This window comes from Balaenoptera borealis (assembly GCF_965194805.1).
Source record: "Balaenoptera borealis genome assembly, chromosome: 1".
Lineage (NCBI taxonomy): Eukaryota > Metazoa > Chordata > Mammalia > Artiodactyla > Balaenopteridae > Balaenoptera > Balaenoptera borealis.
Genome location: NC_138860.1, coordinates 112,562,020 through 112,579,436, shown reverse-complemented (window position 1 = coordinate 112,579,436; position 17,417 = coordinate 112,562,020). Strand labels below are relative to the sequence as shown.

General features: G+C 33.5%; 1 protein-coding gene across 8 annotated transcripts in view; it reads left to right on the top strand.

Annotated features, from left to right (window-relative positions):
- The window catches only part of MTF2 (metal response element binding transcription factor 2), an 80,423-nt gene extending 64,980 nt beyond the window's left edge, over positions 1–15,443 (top strand). For 6 of the 8 annotated variants that reach the window (XM_082384612.1, XM_082384611.1, XM_082384610.1 and 3 more), the window contains 6 exons: positions 5,228–5,295; positions 6,834–7,004; positions 10,793–10,898; positions 11,012–11,064; positions 11,177–11,281; positions 12,768–15,443. In XM_082384612.1, coding sequence (XP_082240738.1) covers positions 5,228–5,295; positions 6,834–7,004; positions 10,793–10,898; positions 11,012–11,064; positions 11,177–11,281; positions 12,768–13,125 — 861 coding nt within the window. In that variant the 3' untranslated portion in view covers positions 13,126–15,443. Of the gene's footprint in view, positions 1–5,227; positions 5,296–6,833; positions 7,005–10,792; positions 10,899–11,011; positions 11,065–11,176; positions 11,282–12,597; positions 12,671–12,767 lie in introns of all 8 variants that reach the window. The other 2 variants (XR_014242416.1, XM_082384608.1) reach the window with 2 other exon arrangements.
- The last annotated feature ends 1,974 nt before the right edge of the window (positions 15,444–17,417 follow it).

The window sequence follows — 17,417 nt, the reverse complement described above, 5'->3', positions numbered from 1 at the left end:
TAGCGGGCACGCATATAAAAACTCAAGTTTTGGGACTTTCCTGGTGGTCCAGTGGTTAAGACTTCGCCTTCCAATGCAGGGAGTGCGGGTTCGATCCCTGGTGGGGGAGCTAAGATCCCACATCCCTTGCGGCCAAAAAACCAAAACATAAAAAACAGAAGCAGTATTCTAACAAATTTAATAAAGACTTTAAAAAAGTGGTCCACATCAAAAAAACAAACAAACTCAAGTTGTTTTATTTATTTCAAATGCTATCATTTTTTATTAAAATAAAAATGTAATTTAGATTCTATTGAAGAGGCTGAAAACAGAAAATAATAAAAACCATAATTAGATGTTTTTAAAGAAATGAGTTCAGTTTATGAATTTCAGGTATCTCAGTTCCAAACTGAACTTCTGACACATGTCAGAAAAAGTTTATGTCAGCAATAGGTACATGTTTTATTTTCTGTAACCTATGAGATAATGTCTTAACACATAAGAAATTTCAATTTCTTATTCTTTGCCAAAATGGAAAAATATATCTCTTTTTATTTAAAAATTAAGAAAAACATGATTACAATCTAATATAACTTTACAACAGAAAAGTTTTACTTTTCTGAGGAGTGTTTTCATTTTTGGGAGCCATAAAATTTATTATCAGAACAAGTGACTTTCTAGTCACTTCTCATTGCTCTTTCTCTGCACTAAAAAAAAGAAAATATTTCAGACGTCTTAGGTTAGTCATCCCATCCTCAGACTAGTTATTTACAGATGGAAGTTCAGGTTTTAATCCTCTGTATTAATATTTTCATCTTAATATTGTAATTGGTTTTTAGAGTGAGATTTTAATGATAAAGAGACCATAAAATTTGTCAGTAATATTTATTCAGTGTTTTCATTTAGTTTACTTATAAACGTTTGTGGTAATAGAAACAAAGATAATACAAATAATGTATTATTCCAAATTATTAAAGTAGTAAATCTTTGGTTACCTGAAATTGAATTGCAAATTCAATTTTGTCACTAACTCAAAATTAGATTAATAAAATTTTCTTTTTGTTTATATTTGTATTCAAAATCTTTTTATAAAATAACATTAATTACAGTTATCCCTTGATATCCATAGGGAATTGGTTCCAGGACCCCCTTCAGATACCAAAATCTGAGGATGCTCAAGTCCCTTATATAAAATGATGTAGTACAGTTGGCCCTTAGTATCTGATTGATTTTCTGCAGTTGGAACCCAGGGATACTGAGGGCCAACTGTACTTTCAAAACATGAGAATTGCTGTATGCTAAGTATATTACAGGCATACCTCAGAGATACTGCGGTTTCAGTTCCAGGCTGCTGCAATAAAACGAATATCGCAATAAAGAGAATCACGAATTTTTTGGTTTCCCAGTGCATATAAAAGTTATACTTGCACTACATTGTAGTCTGTTGTGCACAATAGCATTATGTCTTTAAAACGCAATATACATACCTTAATTTAAAAATAATGCTGTTGCAAAAATGGAGCTGATAGACTTGCTTGAGGCAGGGTTGCCACAAACCTTCAATTTGTAAAAAACACAGTATCTGTGACGCACAATAAAGTGAGGTAAATGAAAGGATGTATGCTTGTATTGGTTAATTGAATACTTTGGAACACTCAAGTCATTTTGAACATCAGTTCTTACTATACATACTATAGATTATACAACAAAGACGTTTGCTCTAGAATTTTAGAGAGTATATTTTAGAGAGTGCATTTTACAGAGTACAGTTGACTCTTGAAGAACACGGGGTTAGGGGCACTGACCCTCTGCGCCCTGCCCTGTCTGCAGTTCTGCACCTGCAGATTCAACCAACCGCGGTATAGTACTGTAGTATGTATTTAGTGAAAAAAATCCGTACATAAGTGGACTCATGCAGTTCAAACCCCTGCTGTTCAGGGGTCAACTTTATATCCTTACATACTGAAAGGCAAATTTAACATTTAGGTATCATATATTTTGTTCTTTGTTGATTATTTTTAGGATTGTTAGAACATATTAGAATACAGTGATTATTTTGTATCATTTCCTTATGTGATCGTGTTAAACATCTTTGAGACTTGGTGCCTTAATGATTATCATATAGACTGAGTATAGCTGTTTGAGAAACTGCTGTGTTTTGAATTATTTTCTTTGATAGTAAAAATATGTAATATAACATTTGACACCCCAAATAAAAGTTGCTTAAGGTTTTTATATACAATAAGGTGTTTAGAATGAGGTTTTATCAGATGGCTTTTGGGAGTTACAATGAGATATTAATACTTTTTAGAATCTGCCTATTATCATTTGTCTTTGCTTCCTAATGTGATTTGAAATTTCAGTTCTTTAAGGACAACCCACTTTTCTATTAACTGTGGTCTTAAATTTTAAACACCCAAAGGTTGATAGGAGAGCAGTGTGTTGAGTGCTGCCTCACTTGAAGGATGTAGGGAGAAAAGCATAGATAAAATTCAAGTGAAATACTATGGCAGAAACAATGTTTTGGCTAGAGAAAATGTAGTATAGTAGAGGTGGTGTAATACTTTTAAGTGAAAATTATAAGAAATCTAGTTAGAAGCAGTACTTGGGGCCTTGCGTTGTATATTAGCATACAGTGTATATGTTGGTAAACAGATTACTTAAGCTGTTTGGTATATTTAAGCCTCGGTGGTGTGGAATTAAATATTGGTAATTGAGGCATGTATTTTATTGAAAGGAAGAATTTTAACTATACATAATAGCATGTATATCTGTACAGAAATATACAACCCTGAAAGTGAAAACATAGTGTGAGATTAGTGTCTGTAGAGGGAGGAACAAAAATGATTATTCTGTTGAAGATATATGTTATAAACCTGGTCAGATGGGAGATCTAGAACATAATGCTCTTCTAATACAGCTTATTTGATTTACATTATAATATTTGCACTCTTTGTTTTCAAAATACAGAAAGGGAACCCTTGACTGCATTATGCGAGTTGAAATAAACAGTCCTATGCAGAACAGTCCTGGAGTGCGGAAGCAACTTACAGTTAAACTTTCTGGGAAACCACAGAGAATAAGTACCAAAAGAAAAAAGAGTTCATTGTGATTTTCAAAAAGTAAAAAGGAGTGGATTTGAGAAATTAGAAACTATTGTTGAATGTCAGCAAAATTGTAGAGCAGATTTTTCATACATATGGCTTGTGAAGATCTAAAAAGCAATAAGAAAAAAATGCCATTAATTTATTAGAATAAACCATGTTAAATACCCTGGTTTCTTTTTTGATATGATAAGCAACACTGTTATGTCAAATGCTAATGCACATGGTGTAGACATAGTATAACTCAGTTTCACATAAGATATCGAAATGTGAACTGGTTAAAATAAAAGGTAAAAGGATTTGTAACTAATTGAGTAATAGTAACAAAAGCAGTCAATGGCTTGGAAATATTCTTGAGGGAGAACCACAGGGTTCTGTTTTTGTCTCTATCTTCAATTCAAGAAGGGTGACAGAATCAAGAGAAAAGACCATCTCAAACACTGAGCTGAAAACAAAATCAAATTAACAACAGTTGTAAAATTTTGCTTTTAGGCTTAAATATGCAAACAACAGTATGGAAGAAGCAGCGTATGATGGGGGATACTTGGCTTGATAGCAGTTCATCTAATAAGATTTTAGAGTTGAGGTGGCAGTGGGGGACCAGGAAGAGGATGGAATTATTTGGCCAAGCTTAATATGAAATAATCATGTGATGGGGCTGCTTAAAAACTTTAATCTTATACTTAGCCATGATAGCTATTGCCAAATATTTGAAGAACTGTCTTATAAAAAAGGGAATCCAGGAAGGAAGGTTTTTTTCACCCATGGAATGGGCTCCTTCGTTAGGTTTCATTAGTGGTACTATTTAAACCAAGGTTGCATGACTCAATACTATAAAAGGGATTGAAGTATTAATGAAAACTTGAATTAGATGGACATCTTGGGTCTCTTTCCAACTGTAAAACCTGAGTCCATTATTTCTCCTTTAATAGAAATTTTCTATCACTGGAAACTTCAGAAATTACAATAGGAAGGTGTGGTAGGGTTAAGAGGAATGAGCACCAAACCAGCTTCCTTCCTTTCCTTTCCTTTGCCTTTTCCTTTTTTTTTTTTTTTTTTTTTTAAAGTACCCAATACACTGAGAATGGGCTCTCAGTGAATGTTGAATGAATGTACTTAATTGTCACTTGGGTTAATGTTCTAGCTCTCTACCTAACCAGCAGTGTGAATTTAAGCAATTTAACCTTTACATCTGTTGACTAATCTGTAAAATAAAAGTAGATGACTTTATGAGTCTCTTCTACTTCTAATATTCTATTTGACACATTTGTTTGTTCTTTTTACTTGAAGAAGTTCTGAGCTTTGGGAGTTTCAACTGGTAAAGAAAATTACTAGTAGTAATTTTGAAAGTCAGTGGTGATATTTTGGAAGTTTTTTTGTTTGTTTGTTTTAGTTTTTGTAGCTTTGAGGATGGTCTTTTATAACTTAATTGTTTTTCTATTGGGCCCTAGTCGTTAAACTTTGAAGAAAAGGCAGAAATGACTCTGAAAGAGACTTTCTGGAACAAAATAGAATATTTTCTAGAATTGAATGTTTAGGTTTTAAAATGGTATGTGATGATAAAAAAATTACTGAGCCATTTTGGGGTTTAGGGCTAACCAAAGTCTATAATTGTTATGAAAATAAAATCCCCAAATTTACATTATTTTTTAAAATTATAGAGATTATTGGTTTGCGTTAGTATTAGAAGTATTGGGAAATAAAATGGCATGTTTCTCCTTTTTATATTCTTTCCTGTTAGTATTTATTAGAAGCTTTTATGGTTGATATTAAAGAAATTCTAATGTATTATTACTTTCCCAGGTTATAGAATTAAAATAAATTTAATGATTAATAATAAAATCCCATTTTTATTGTATTTTACAATTTATAGTTCTTGCAGGCATATCATTTGAGCTATAGAAGTATTAGTAAAGAAACTAGTGAAGGATTTATACTCCCTCTTTTATAGGTGAGAAAACAAGCCTTGAGAGTTTAAATGGCCTTAGGTCACGTAGCTGGTCAGTGAGGACCTGGAATTAGAACTTAGATCTGACTACTAGTCAGTACACTTTTCTTCTGTATCGCATTGCCTCTGTCTAGCACCTGTGTATTTCTAATTGATGAAATTATAGTGCATTAAATTGTTTCTTGATACTTCACAGCTGGCAGACACACCAAAATCTGAAAGATATGAGCATGTTCTGGAGGCATTAAATGATTACAAGACCATGTAAGTTGATTTATTTTATGTATCCCTATGAGGGAGATATTTAGTAAGTATAAGGAATAATGGCATTAAGAATTGTGGGATTGATTATAGAGTTAGTACATACCATTTTAAACCTTTTAATGTCCTCTTCTCTTTCAGTCAGAGTAAAGCAGTGATTCTCAAAGGCTGGAGAAGGGAAGATCAGTCCTCTGGGAATGGTGGATGGGAGGCATTATCAGTGTCTCAGGGGAATTTGGTCAGTTCAGTTGAAAAACCATACTCAATAATGACTTGTTTTTATACTTTAATCTACTGAAAGTAAAATAAAATCTTGCTAGCTGGTAGGAATATGCAAAAGATAGGGGGATATAGTATAGAGAATGTGGGTTTTTAAATGATTGAGGTCTTCTGTGGTTTTAAGTTTAGTTATTGCCATCATTTAGAGAATAGTAGTATTAGTGATCTGTTTTTGATAATTAAGTTACATTGTTTGATACATTCTTGTATAGATCTTTCCCTTTTTTTTTAAACCAGCTTATCTATGTCTCAAAAATATTTTCAAAATGCAATAGAAATAATTTTTTAAATGTATATGCTGGTTCCAACCAACTATTGAATTATAACATTTTTGTTTGTAGCAAGTTGCTTTTTTTGAACTTAGCAACATTTCCTCATTAAAAAATGTTACAATTACAAGTGGCTAGATCTTTAGGCCAGCTCAAAAAGCCACGAGCAGTTACAGTGCCATAAAAATACTTTATGGGACAATGAATTCTGTAATCCAACTTAGTGTGCTTGAAATACATTTGTTCCTGTTATGGTAGAAATGGGAGCTCCCCTTTCTCAAACCTATATAAAAGTGGAAGAACAATGTAAGCACTTGGTAGTGGTTTTTATGGCCAGGCATGCTCTAGTAGAGCTAAGAGGGTGTTTTAGAATAAGGACCCTAAGGACTTTGGGAAAGGATTAAGGAGCATATTTTTCAGAAACTCAAGCCCACACTGAAATGTCATTTCTCTGCTCCAGGTTATTTCCAATTCCAGATCTGACATACTAGACACTCCTTTTATTTTGTGGGCCTCTAGGATTGGTCTCCTATTTTCTTTTCCAATGCTTTCACCGATTACTTTCTGGCCAGGGTTTCTCTCCTCACAGATCCACTCTGAAATAGAATTCTTCTTTTCCTAAACCTTGTTTGAGATGTTTTTGACAGATGACACTAAAAATATGGAAAAACATATTGGAACTAAAAAGACACCACTCTCTGTTCTTCATTCTTAGTTTAAAAAGTTAGATGCCACATTTTAAAAAGAAAAGTGGACATGTGTTCTTCTCCCTTCTGATACTATTCCTCTCTCCCTACTCCCCCATCATATCCTACTATGGACTGGCTCTGGGGCAGATAAGAATCAAAGAAAGCAAGGGGCAAAAAGTCAGTTTTTCTAGTATTGGGTGGACTTTCATGTGTAAAGACTTTATATCTGAAAGTTATAACTTAGGGTCTGCCATGTATATGTGTTCAGTTTTTAAATTTTTAGTTAATTTTTTTAAAAATTTAGGTTTATGTCTGGGAAAGAAATAAAGAAGAAGAAGCATTTGTTTGGGTTGCGAATTCGTGTTCCTCCTGTGCCACCAAATGTGGCTTTCAAAGCAGAGAAAGAACCTGAAGGAACTTCCCATGAATTTAAAATTAAAGGCAGAAAGGCATCCAAACCTATATCTGATTCAAGGTAAAAGTTGATCTGTGGCTTAATTTTTCCCTTTAGCTTATTTAACTAAAAATGTGTGTTATTTAGTCTCATTAGTATATTTCAAAGTACAAGTGGCAGTGACCCTGATTTGTTTTCCTGTTTATAATTTCTCGCTTGGACAAGGTACAAAGTTAATGCTAGATGTTTATTTATTTACGTTTAGATCTAAGGCTTTCCATGAATAGGCCCTATTGATTTTGTTAGCAAACAGCTTAAGTACTGGCCTGTTCATTTGTTTGTTTGTTCATTTCTCATTCGTTTGTTCATTCGTTCCATTTATCAAGCACCTTACTGTCTAAGTGCTGGAGATATAATAACAAACGAGACTTTCTTTCTGCCCTGATGGGGTTTACATTATAGTGGGGAAGAAAGGTGATAAACAAGTAAAATAATTACGGATCATGCTAATACCATTTAGGAAATAGCAAACAGATTTAGACTGTACTGGGATGGATAGAGATGTAGGGGTCTACTTTAAGAAGGCGACTTAAGGAAGGCCTATTTAAGATAGTATTTAAGCTGAAACTTAAAGAATGAGAATGACCTAACCATGTGAAGAACAAAGGGAAGAATATTTCAGGTAGCAAAAGTAAGTGTGAAGCTGTGAGGCATGTTCTAGGAACTCACAGAAGGCTACTGAGGTGTGAATGAGGGCTAGAGAACAGCATCAGGTGCTAGAAACGTTGGGTACGGCTTGGTCATATAGAGTTTTGTAGGTCTCATAAGGAGTTTGGGTTGTTTTCTGAGAATAATGGGAAGCTATTTAAAGATGTATGCAGATTGAATTATCCTTTAAAAATACTTCTTTGGGTGCTGTTTGGAAAACATATCAATAGAGGTAAGAATAGAAGCAAGAAAAAATTGACTCGTTCGTTTTTCTAGGTGAGAGATAAATAATGGTTGCTTATGTAGGTGTAGGTGGTAGCAGTCAAACAGAAAATAGATTCAAGATCTCCACTGGAGGCAGAATTTGCTGGCTTTGCTAATGAATTAAATTTCTGAAAGGAAGGGAGAAATGAAGTTACACAATGCCCAGATATCTGGCTTGAGCAACTAGTGGATGGTGGTAACTTACCAAGATCTGGAAGAACAGATTTTGGCAAGGTGAATAAAGTATTCTTCTGTTTCATACTCATTGAGTTTGAGATTCTTATGAGGAATATCTAAGTGGTGATGATGTTAGATATAGGCAGTTGGGTGTGTAAATCAGGAGCTCAGGAGAGGTCAGGACACATGATAAATTTTGAAGCTGATTTATAAAGCCATGAGATTGGATGAAATTACCTAGAGAGAGAGGGGAAGAGAAGAGAATGTGGCCCAGAATAATGTCCTGATATCATTTAGAGTTTTGGAAGAAGTGAAATAAATGAAGGAGACTAACAGAAAACAATCAGTGAAATAGGAGAAAACCAGGAAAGTTTGATGTCATGAAAACCAAGTGAAGGAGAGTATTTCAAGAAAGATGTGGGTGTATTAAACAGTACTGAATGTTGCGGAGAGGCAGGTTAAGATGAGAGAAAAATGTTCATTGGATTAGATAACATTCTGTTATTAGTGACCTTGACAAAAACAATTCTGCTTGAGTGGTAAAGATAGAAGATGGAAGTGGGTCAGTGTGATCGAATCCAGCACTGCCCAATTTACGTGTCAAAACTGGGCTTTTTGTACAATAAGGGACATGGGCGAATTCAAAATGATGATGATGATGATAATAAAGGAAAAGGGGAAAAAAGGAAATAATCTTTAAAAATTCTGAAAGAGAAGGAAGAAAGTGGAAAAGGGTATGTATCATCAGCTCTCAGAAGTAGTTTTACTGTACTGTAAAGGGAATGGAAGCTGAATCAATTGATGTTTTTTTTTTAATAGATAGAAGGTAATTGTAACTTGTTTTTGTGTGTCAGTGGAGAAGAGAGTGGTATAGGAGAGAGGGGAGGAAACTGAAGATATTGTAAAGTCTTTGAGAAGCCAAAGGAGGCAGGATTTAGAGCCTAAATGTGGGAGTAGCCTTTGATAGGAGGACTTACACCCTTCTGTTGAAATGGGGTGAAAAAGGAAAAGGTGGGTACAAATGCTGGTTCTGTTTTAGATTTAGCATTTGGAAGATGACTAAAGTTATTGCTTAGTAACTTCTGTTTTCTCAATGAAATGATGAGGGAAAGATAGCTGAGAGGGAAATTTAAGGAGCAAATACAAGGTATGAGATAATCATCTTGGAGAATAAGAAAATGTAATTACAGAGGGTTGACAGTGCTTTATATCCATTTGAGTTGGTAATAAAGTAGATACTACTTTAAGGGTTTGTTTTTTCTGAAGGAAAGAATACTTACTCCTATCACTTTCAAATTTTATCATTAATCTTTTGCTAACAATTGCTTATATTATGAATTAGAAAAAAGATTTCCACAATCTTTCTCATTCATATCATGATTTTGATAGGACACTTTGTCTGTGGTAGCTATAAGGTTTTCGTTTGATGCCACCAGGTAATGGTTCAACTTTCTCTAAAGGTATTCTCAGTTCCTTCTGGGACCTATGTATGAATTGGACTAAAGTGTACTTTCTTTAGTCCAGGGGTTCTTTATAAATGTTGATGTTGATCATCTTTCCAAAAAACAAAAACAAAAAAAATGTATACCCCATCCATCTTATCCTTGAAACTTTTGATTATAGTTCTAGTTATGCTTTGTTCCTCTAGCTTCTCTACTTTCTCCTTCCTTGTATTTCCACCTTTATTTTCCCCAACCTTAGTTTGGTGTGTGGAGGGATAGTCTTTCCTAGTTTTCTCCAGTCACCTCTTTCTAGCCTATTATATAATATTGTTCCTTCACCTTGTTTTTAATTTGAATGTTCCTGGATAATGTTCTTATAGCACTTAAACCATTTATTATCCTGCTTGTATACACATTTGTCACCTTCAAACTATATTGTGAACCCCTTAGCACAGGGAACGTCTTTGTATTCCTATTGTTAGTATCCCCTTTATATGGAGATGTTTGTTGAATAAATGAAATGGATGTTCTGTGTATTGATATTTGCCATTCTTCCCTTCTATTAATTAGAGATGTTCTTGACCTATTGCTTTTTGCCCCTTCCTATTGCTTGATATTTGCCTTTGTGTCTCAAAAATGGTTTTCTTGATCTTTCTAATTTTGTCCTTGAATGACTCCCCTGCCCAGTATGAAGGATTCCTTCTTCCTTTACATTCTCCCACCCCGGGCTTCATTCTCTTTCTGATTAGCATCATTTAGGAACCCACAGGATGTCCCTGTTTATACCTACTGTATTTTAACATAGATACTTCCTGGCTCCATGAGGTTAACTACTAAATTCGTAATCACTTTTAGTATAGTAAATTCTTGAAACATCCCCCAAGTACCTACATAGTAACAACCTAAATGAAATAATTGAACTTTAAGGAGTTTTTGAATCTTCCATCTAATATAGTAGTATTTTTTTGTTTTGTTTTATGTTTTTTAAAAAGAATTTTAGGTGGTATGTATTTTTCAGAATAGTATTAGAGAACTTTTTTCTTAAACCTTTTGTATGTAAATATCTCTTAAAAAATATTTAAATTAGAATGTATTATCTATGAACTTGACTAAACTTGTAGATTTAACTTAACTTTGTTGTTTTTATATTACCATTAATGTAAAAATATAAGTATAATCTAATTATTACATAAGTAGAGCTATGATAGTGTATATTGTCCATTGTCTTTTTGTTTTCTCTGTGCAGAGGTTAAATACATAAATGGTTTCATGTTTCAGGGAAGTAAGCAATGGCATAGAAAAAAAAGGAAAGAAAAAGTCTGTAGGTCGTCCACCTGGCCCATATACAAGAAAAATGATTCAGAAAACTGCTGAGCCACCTTTGGTAAGAGGATATATTGGCATATGTTCTCAGAGAGGAAGTCTGCTTGAAATTACTGAGAAACTAATATCTTTATTTTAGAAACCATGCTTTAAGTGTGTTTTTTTATTTTCCAGGATAAAGAATCAATTTCAGAGAATCCTACTTTGGATTTACCTTGTTCTATAGGGTAAATAGAAAGTTATTTTCTCCTACCTTAGGAATTTTCTTTTGGGGGGGAAATTAGTATTTCTACTGTTATGTAATATAGTCGTTATACCATTTAAATTCTTTTGTCTCAGGAGAACTGAGGGAACTGCACATTCATCCAATACCTCAGATGTGGATTTCACGGGTGCTTCCAGTGCAAAAGAAACTACCTCGTCTAGTATTTCCAGGCATTATGGGTAGATATTTTATGTTCTTATTCTTGACTAATTTTCCTCTAGACTTTTTCTTTGTAAAATGGTGATTAAATAAATTTTTAGCAATTGAAAGTGATACAAGTTTGTCTTTCAGCTTTTGAGAAGCAATCTGTATGTTGATTCCTTAGGTTGTTAATATTCATCTGAATATTTTTGCTTTTCAGAGCACAGACATTAGACTTTTCACATTTGTCAGGAATTTTGCTATGTACACAGAGAAGAGGTATTCTGGTGTTTATAGGTGTGCTGTTTTCTGTAAGACCTTTTTATGCTTCTAATATACAAGTGTGGATTTTTTTTTAATAAGTTGGAATCAGGCACACAAATCCTTCTATTAATAAAAGGATTTTAAACTCAGGATTTTTATCAATAGTAGACTTCCCCTCTAATATTTTATTTAACCTAACTCTTCAGAAGGGCAACTTTTTCCTGAAGTCTGATGTATCAGGTAAGAAAAGTTTAGTTTACTTGGGGCCAGAGCTATGAGTTTCTAGGTTTTATACTTCCTCTTGTTTAATTTTTGTTCACAATTCAAAAACTGCTCTTGTAAATCATATAAAATTCTAACTATTTAAAAATGTAACTCATTTTTAAATGAATTGTGAATAATAATAATGTGAGCATTTTTTTTTTTGCCTCTTGCCAAGCATTGTGTTAAGCTTACATAACGTCTTTTTTTTTTTTTGTACATCGTCTTATTTAATTCTTAAAACAGTCTTTTGAGTTGTTCCCATTTTATACATAAGAAAACTGAGACTTAGAAGGTTTTTGTAACAAGCCCAAGATGGCATGTTTATTAGCAAGTATACAGAGCTGGGATTTTAACGTTGGCAGTATGATTATAAAATCTTTGAATTTAGCTGTTATGCTATATTTTGACCTTGTTTTATAAAATCATATATTTCTCAACTCAAAGATTGTCTAGTTCAGCCTCTTCACTTAATCTCTTCACTTAAGAGAACACAGAGGATAAGAGATTTAAATTTGGCCGATATCATACTGAGCTAGACCAAATGTACCCTGACATCTAGTTTAGGCTTATTTCTTACTTAACAGTAGGCCTAGAATTAGTAACGAAGAGAATCTTTATACTAGTTCTGCCATCTGTTTAAGCACATGGAAAGGTGTCTTGTATGTAGTAGGTGCTTATTAAATGTTTCTTGCATTGAATGAATGAATGAATGAACTGTCTTCTTTTTAATGATAAAAACGTTGACAAGACCTGACTTAGAAATCCTCTTGGTAAGAATTTGCCTCGTTGGCCTTATAAATCAAAAATTTCCTCTGATTCTTTTAAGCTTAATAGTACATAGTTAAGGAAGAAAAGCTCTTCAGAGGTCAGCCTCAAGAAGGTGATTGAATTTAATGAAGGCGAGTGATAATCCATTTTATATAGCATTTGTTGTTTTGATTTGGCTGATTTTTATGTCAGCAAGGGGAGACAATTGTGGCCTTTTTTGTTCTATAGATTATCTGACTCCAGAAAAAGAACTCGTACAGGAAGATCTTGGCCTGCTGCAATACCGCATTTACGGAGGAGAAGGGGTCGTCTTCCAAGAAGAGCACTCCAGACTCAGAACTCAGAAATTGTAAAGGATGATGAAGGCAAAGAAGATTACCAATTTGATGAACTCAACACAGAGATTTTGAATAACTTAGCAGATCAGGAGTTACAACTCAATCATCTAAAAAACTCCATTACCAGTTATTTTGGTGCTGCAGGTAGAATAGCATGTGGTGAAAAATACCGAGTATTGGCTCGTCGGGTGACACTTGATGGAAAGGTGCAGTATCTTGTGGAATGGGAAGGAGCAACTGCATCCTGACTGTAGGACTGAACATTATGTTCACTGCACTCTCATTTTCTGTAGGTACAGTTCAAAGCCCTAAAGGAGTCTGGCTTTTACTATCTTTCTTAAAAAAAAAAAAAAAAAGGTAAAAAAAAAAAAATCACATAAGGAGATAATACTAGCCTTAACATGTACTTGTCAATGTTATGGATATTGTCATAAAAAGATATCTTTTAAAAATCAGAACAGAGACTTAATTTTTTAAATCTTAAGATTTGTAGAATGTTTCTAGGATAGGATATTAAAAATGATTCAAACCGATGCATGGTGTTAGATAATTTTTCTAATTATTCCATTGAGTCAGTTTTTGTGGTTAGTGGTTATCAGAGCAAACCTATCATGTAGATAGCACAAGTATTTGGAGAAACATTGTCTGTTTTGTTACCAAAATGTTGGAAAAAATTTATTTCAATACCTTTTAGAATTCATAAAGTGCAGTGTATATAATGCCTACTAAAAGACTGTAAAATATTGAAATTTTCTTTCAAAGTGTAAAAAATATATTGAGCCTGTAAATTGCTCTGTGACTAGACTTCATTGTCGTCTTAATATATTCTTTGCATGTACATATATATACACACGTGTGTATATATATGTGTGTGATTGATTATGTGACCTATGCAATACAAATTATGGGAATGGGCAGCTTTGGAGTATATATCCCATAATTCTTTTTTCAGGAATAGTTGCAGTATTTACACAGCAGCATTTCTTCTCAGGCTTTTATTGGGTGCTGTTGCTTGCTATGTATGAAGAGAAATGTGTCAAACAAGTTTAGTGTGTTCTGAAGAAGGGTGTGAACAACAGTGTTCATGGGCTTTTTCGAATGCTTTTCACTTTCAGTCCTTGTAACTCAGCTGTTCAGTACCTAAAACAAATTCAAATAGTATGAATATTATCTCCTACTAGAAGTAACGTTTTCAAGTTTTCATGGCACATTATGATTGTAAATGTCTCTCAGTTTTAACAGTAAGTCTATAGGAGTCCCGTGAAGATTCCTGAAATGTCTGTAGTAACTGTTAGTCATGTTGAATAAGTGTAGTATGAACAAAGTATTTTATTGCACAGGGTTAACAAACAGTATGTTGCCTGCAGAGGCAACTGCTGTTTTATTACAACATTACCTCTTGTTTTTATACAGCGTACCAAGATTTAAATTGATAACTTTATTTTACATGTGTTAAAAAAAAAAAAACGGTTTCTTTTAGCACCAGTGTTAGAGCTGTCTTCTGTTTCTTTTTGTTTTGTTTTGTTTGTTTGTTTTCTTTTTTAGCCAAAGAGTAAACAGAAGAATATTCTTATTTTGGTGGCTATTCATTTTACTCTTAAAAGTGATTGGTGGATTTTAGCCTAAAAATTGGAGAATTTGCCACCAAAATGAAAAATATGTAAAGTGTAGTGATTACAGAGCGGTTAAAAATGTGGGTTAGTACTTATTTATTCCATTGATTGATTATTTGACTGTTTATAAGAAAGTTGCTTTATTTCTTTAAACATCTTCAAAAGATGACCTTTTCTTGTCACATTATAGCCAAAAGAAGCAGAGAACTTCGTAGTCCTGCATTTGGTTCCTGGTTGGCCAGGTATAAATGAGCTTTACAAAAGTGCAAATTAAGAACTGTCACTTCTGTTTACCTCCACCAAAACTTGATTTTCCCCTAGCTATTAATTTAAAGTTGCCTTTCCTGCAGCTGCAATATTTTGAATAACACACAGAGTTTGTGTTGATTTTGAATGTTTGTTTATATCTAGGGGTAATGGAAAATGTAAATCCCGTGTAACCTTATTCACTCCACGTGTATCATATTATTTCATTTTTCCCAAAGTCCTTTAATTCTAACTGAACACCAGCAGTATTTTTAGTAATTCTTTTTTTAGCATACCTGGAAGATGATTTATTAAGCTGAACTGTCTTTAGACATAATTATTGTGAATGTCTGTTTTATTTTATCATGGTGGTTCACATGGCTCTGATGTTCAGTTTGTATTTTTGGAATTGCTTTACTTAGATTAAAACAGACCAACATTAAATGTGTGTATTTTTTAAAGAGCTAATGAGTTTTGCTTCTGTATTTGCCTGAAAATACACACTGGTGCAGTAGATGACGGCTTTTATTTAGCCGGGGAGACAAAGAGTTCTAGTTCCATTGTAAATATATTCACTTGAATTAATCTTTATAAAACTTTGCTTTCATTTTCCTCTTGTCCCCCAAATAAATATTAATAATTATTGCATGTTCATCTTAAATGATCCTGTAAAGAAGTAAACTATGTTTAGCATCTTGTACACTTTATACTTGAAAGACAATATATCTTCCTGTATCTACCCTGTCCCCAAACTTCAAAAAAATTCAGACTTTTCAACTGTGATTTCTTTTCATCTTATGTATATACAAGGTGTCAGGGTTCATGTAAAAGGATTTCCTGGTTTTTTTTTTTTCCTTGAAAAGCTTTGCCCCAGGCTACAGAAAGAAAAGATGTAGAAATAATATACCTTATTCATTTAAATTCCATTTTTATTCAAAACAAATATATTTTATAAATACCCTGATAGTCATGGATAAATATGGATTCTTAGGCCTTTAGGTGATCAAACTAGATCAGAATATGAACTATCAGAGTTATTCTATAGATTCTAATGTGGGAGTGATTAAGACAGATCTTGCTGGATATATTTTGTTACTAAATGTTTAACAGAACTGAATGTTCACTGATATGTGAGTTGAGGGTATTTTTCCATGTTTTATTTTGCAAGGTATGTTTGGTTTCTATTGTGTATGTATTAAGATTTCTGTTAGTGTTGGTGTAGAACTAATTCTGTGTTTTGGGCTACTTGATTGAGTTTTTATTAGGTACTGTTAAGTTTTGGTTGGAACCTGATCTGACTTGTATAGTTATAGCAGACTTTTATAATCTGGTTCTAGAGTTGTTTGAATGAGAATGTAATGGCAAAAGAAGATGTCTGTGCAACGTTGGGAAATAGTAAAAATGCCTTCTTTGCGTGAGGAAGTTTTCCTTTTTAATTATATTTGAGTACCTCTATGAATATACTCCCAAAAGTCTCCTTCAGTTTCTTTTGTGGCAGTTGATCAGTCATGTTCTTTCCTCAGGGAAATAAAAACTTGACAGTTAAATGTGAAGTGAGAACTTTATCATGGGATTCTTTTATAATTAGTAGCAGTTAAGAAACTAGATATCTGTCTGATATAAATTTGGAGGTGGGAGAAGCTGTGAAAGCAAACTGGCTCTCTAAATAACAAGTAGATGGGAACAAGTAAATTTAAGTCGTAATATCAAAACATCTTGGAGCAATAACTAGATCAAAATATTATGCTCTCTTTATATTTAAAATAAGAATAAGGTTGCAAATTAACCAGCTCACTTTTTTTCCTCCCCTCGCCTCATTTCTACCCAACAAAATCCCTCTTTGCTTTTTTTATTTGGTCTCGTCATGCGGCACGTGGGATCATAGTTCCCCGATTGGGAGCGGAGGTGGAGTATTAACCAGTGGACCACCAGGGAAGTTCCCTTTTTGCTCTTAACCCTTGCATTTTCTCTTTGTTGGAGATGATGCATAGATGCTTAGTAATAACTGCTCACTTTTGCAGTATCTTCAAGGAATGTGATTTCTCGTTCAAGAAAGTTTTCCACTGGATTTAAGCAAGCAAACAAATGAATAAAACCTTCATAGATGACAAAATGTACTTACTGTATAAAGTAAAACTATATCCTGTTTAAAATCATAAGTTTAATTTCTGTTCCTTGTATTTACCGAAAGACTTTGATCCTTTTTCTTTCCCCTACCCTATAACATGCTTTCCCAGTGGGGGGAATATGGGCACAAATTGGTTTATGGCGTGGGGAGGGGGGCCAAAAAAGTCTGAGATAATGGTTTGTGGCCCTGTAGAGCTCACTCAACTCTACCTGACAAAAATCTTATTCCTTAGTATTGAATTACTTTCGTTGAGTTTTCTTGAATATCACAAGAGCAGCACTGACATTGAGTTAATGGAACATACACAAAATAATTTTAAGATCAGTGCTGTGAAACCATGGCAAATGTATAGCTATGTTCTGGAGGACTTTGATTGTTCAGTCTTGAACTCACATTGTGAGAGCTGGGTCTGCACATGTGTATTGGCTTCTACTAACTCCCTTGTGATGTCATTTATGTTTGATCCTAAGTGCTTTTGTGTGTGGCCTGAGCTTGGAGAATTAAATAAAGCTAGTTTATATTTTGTTATTTAGTTTTCAAGGTTATTTAACCC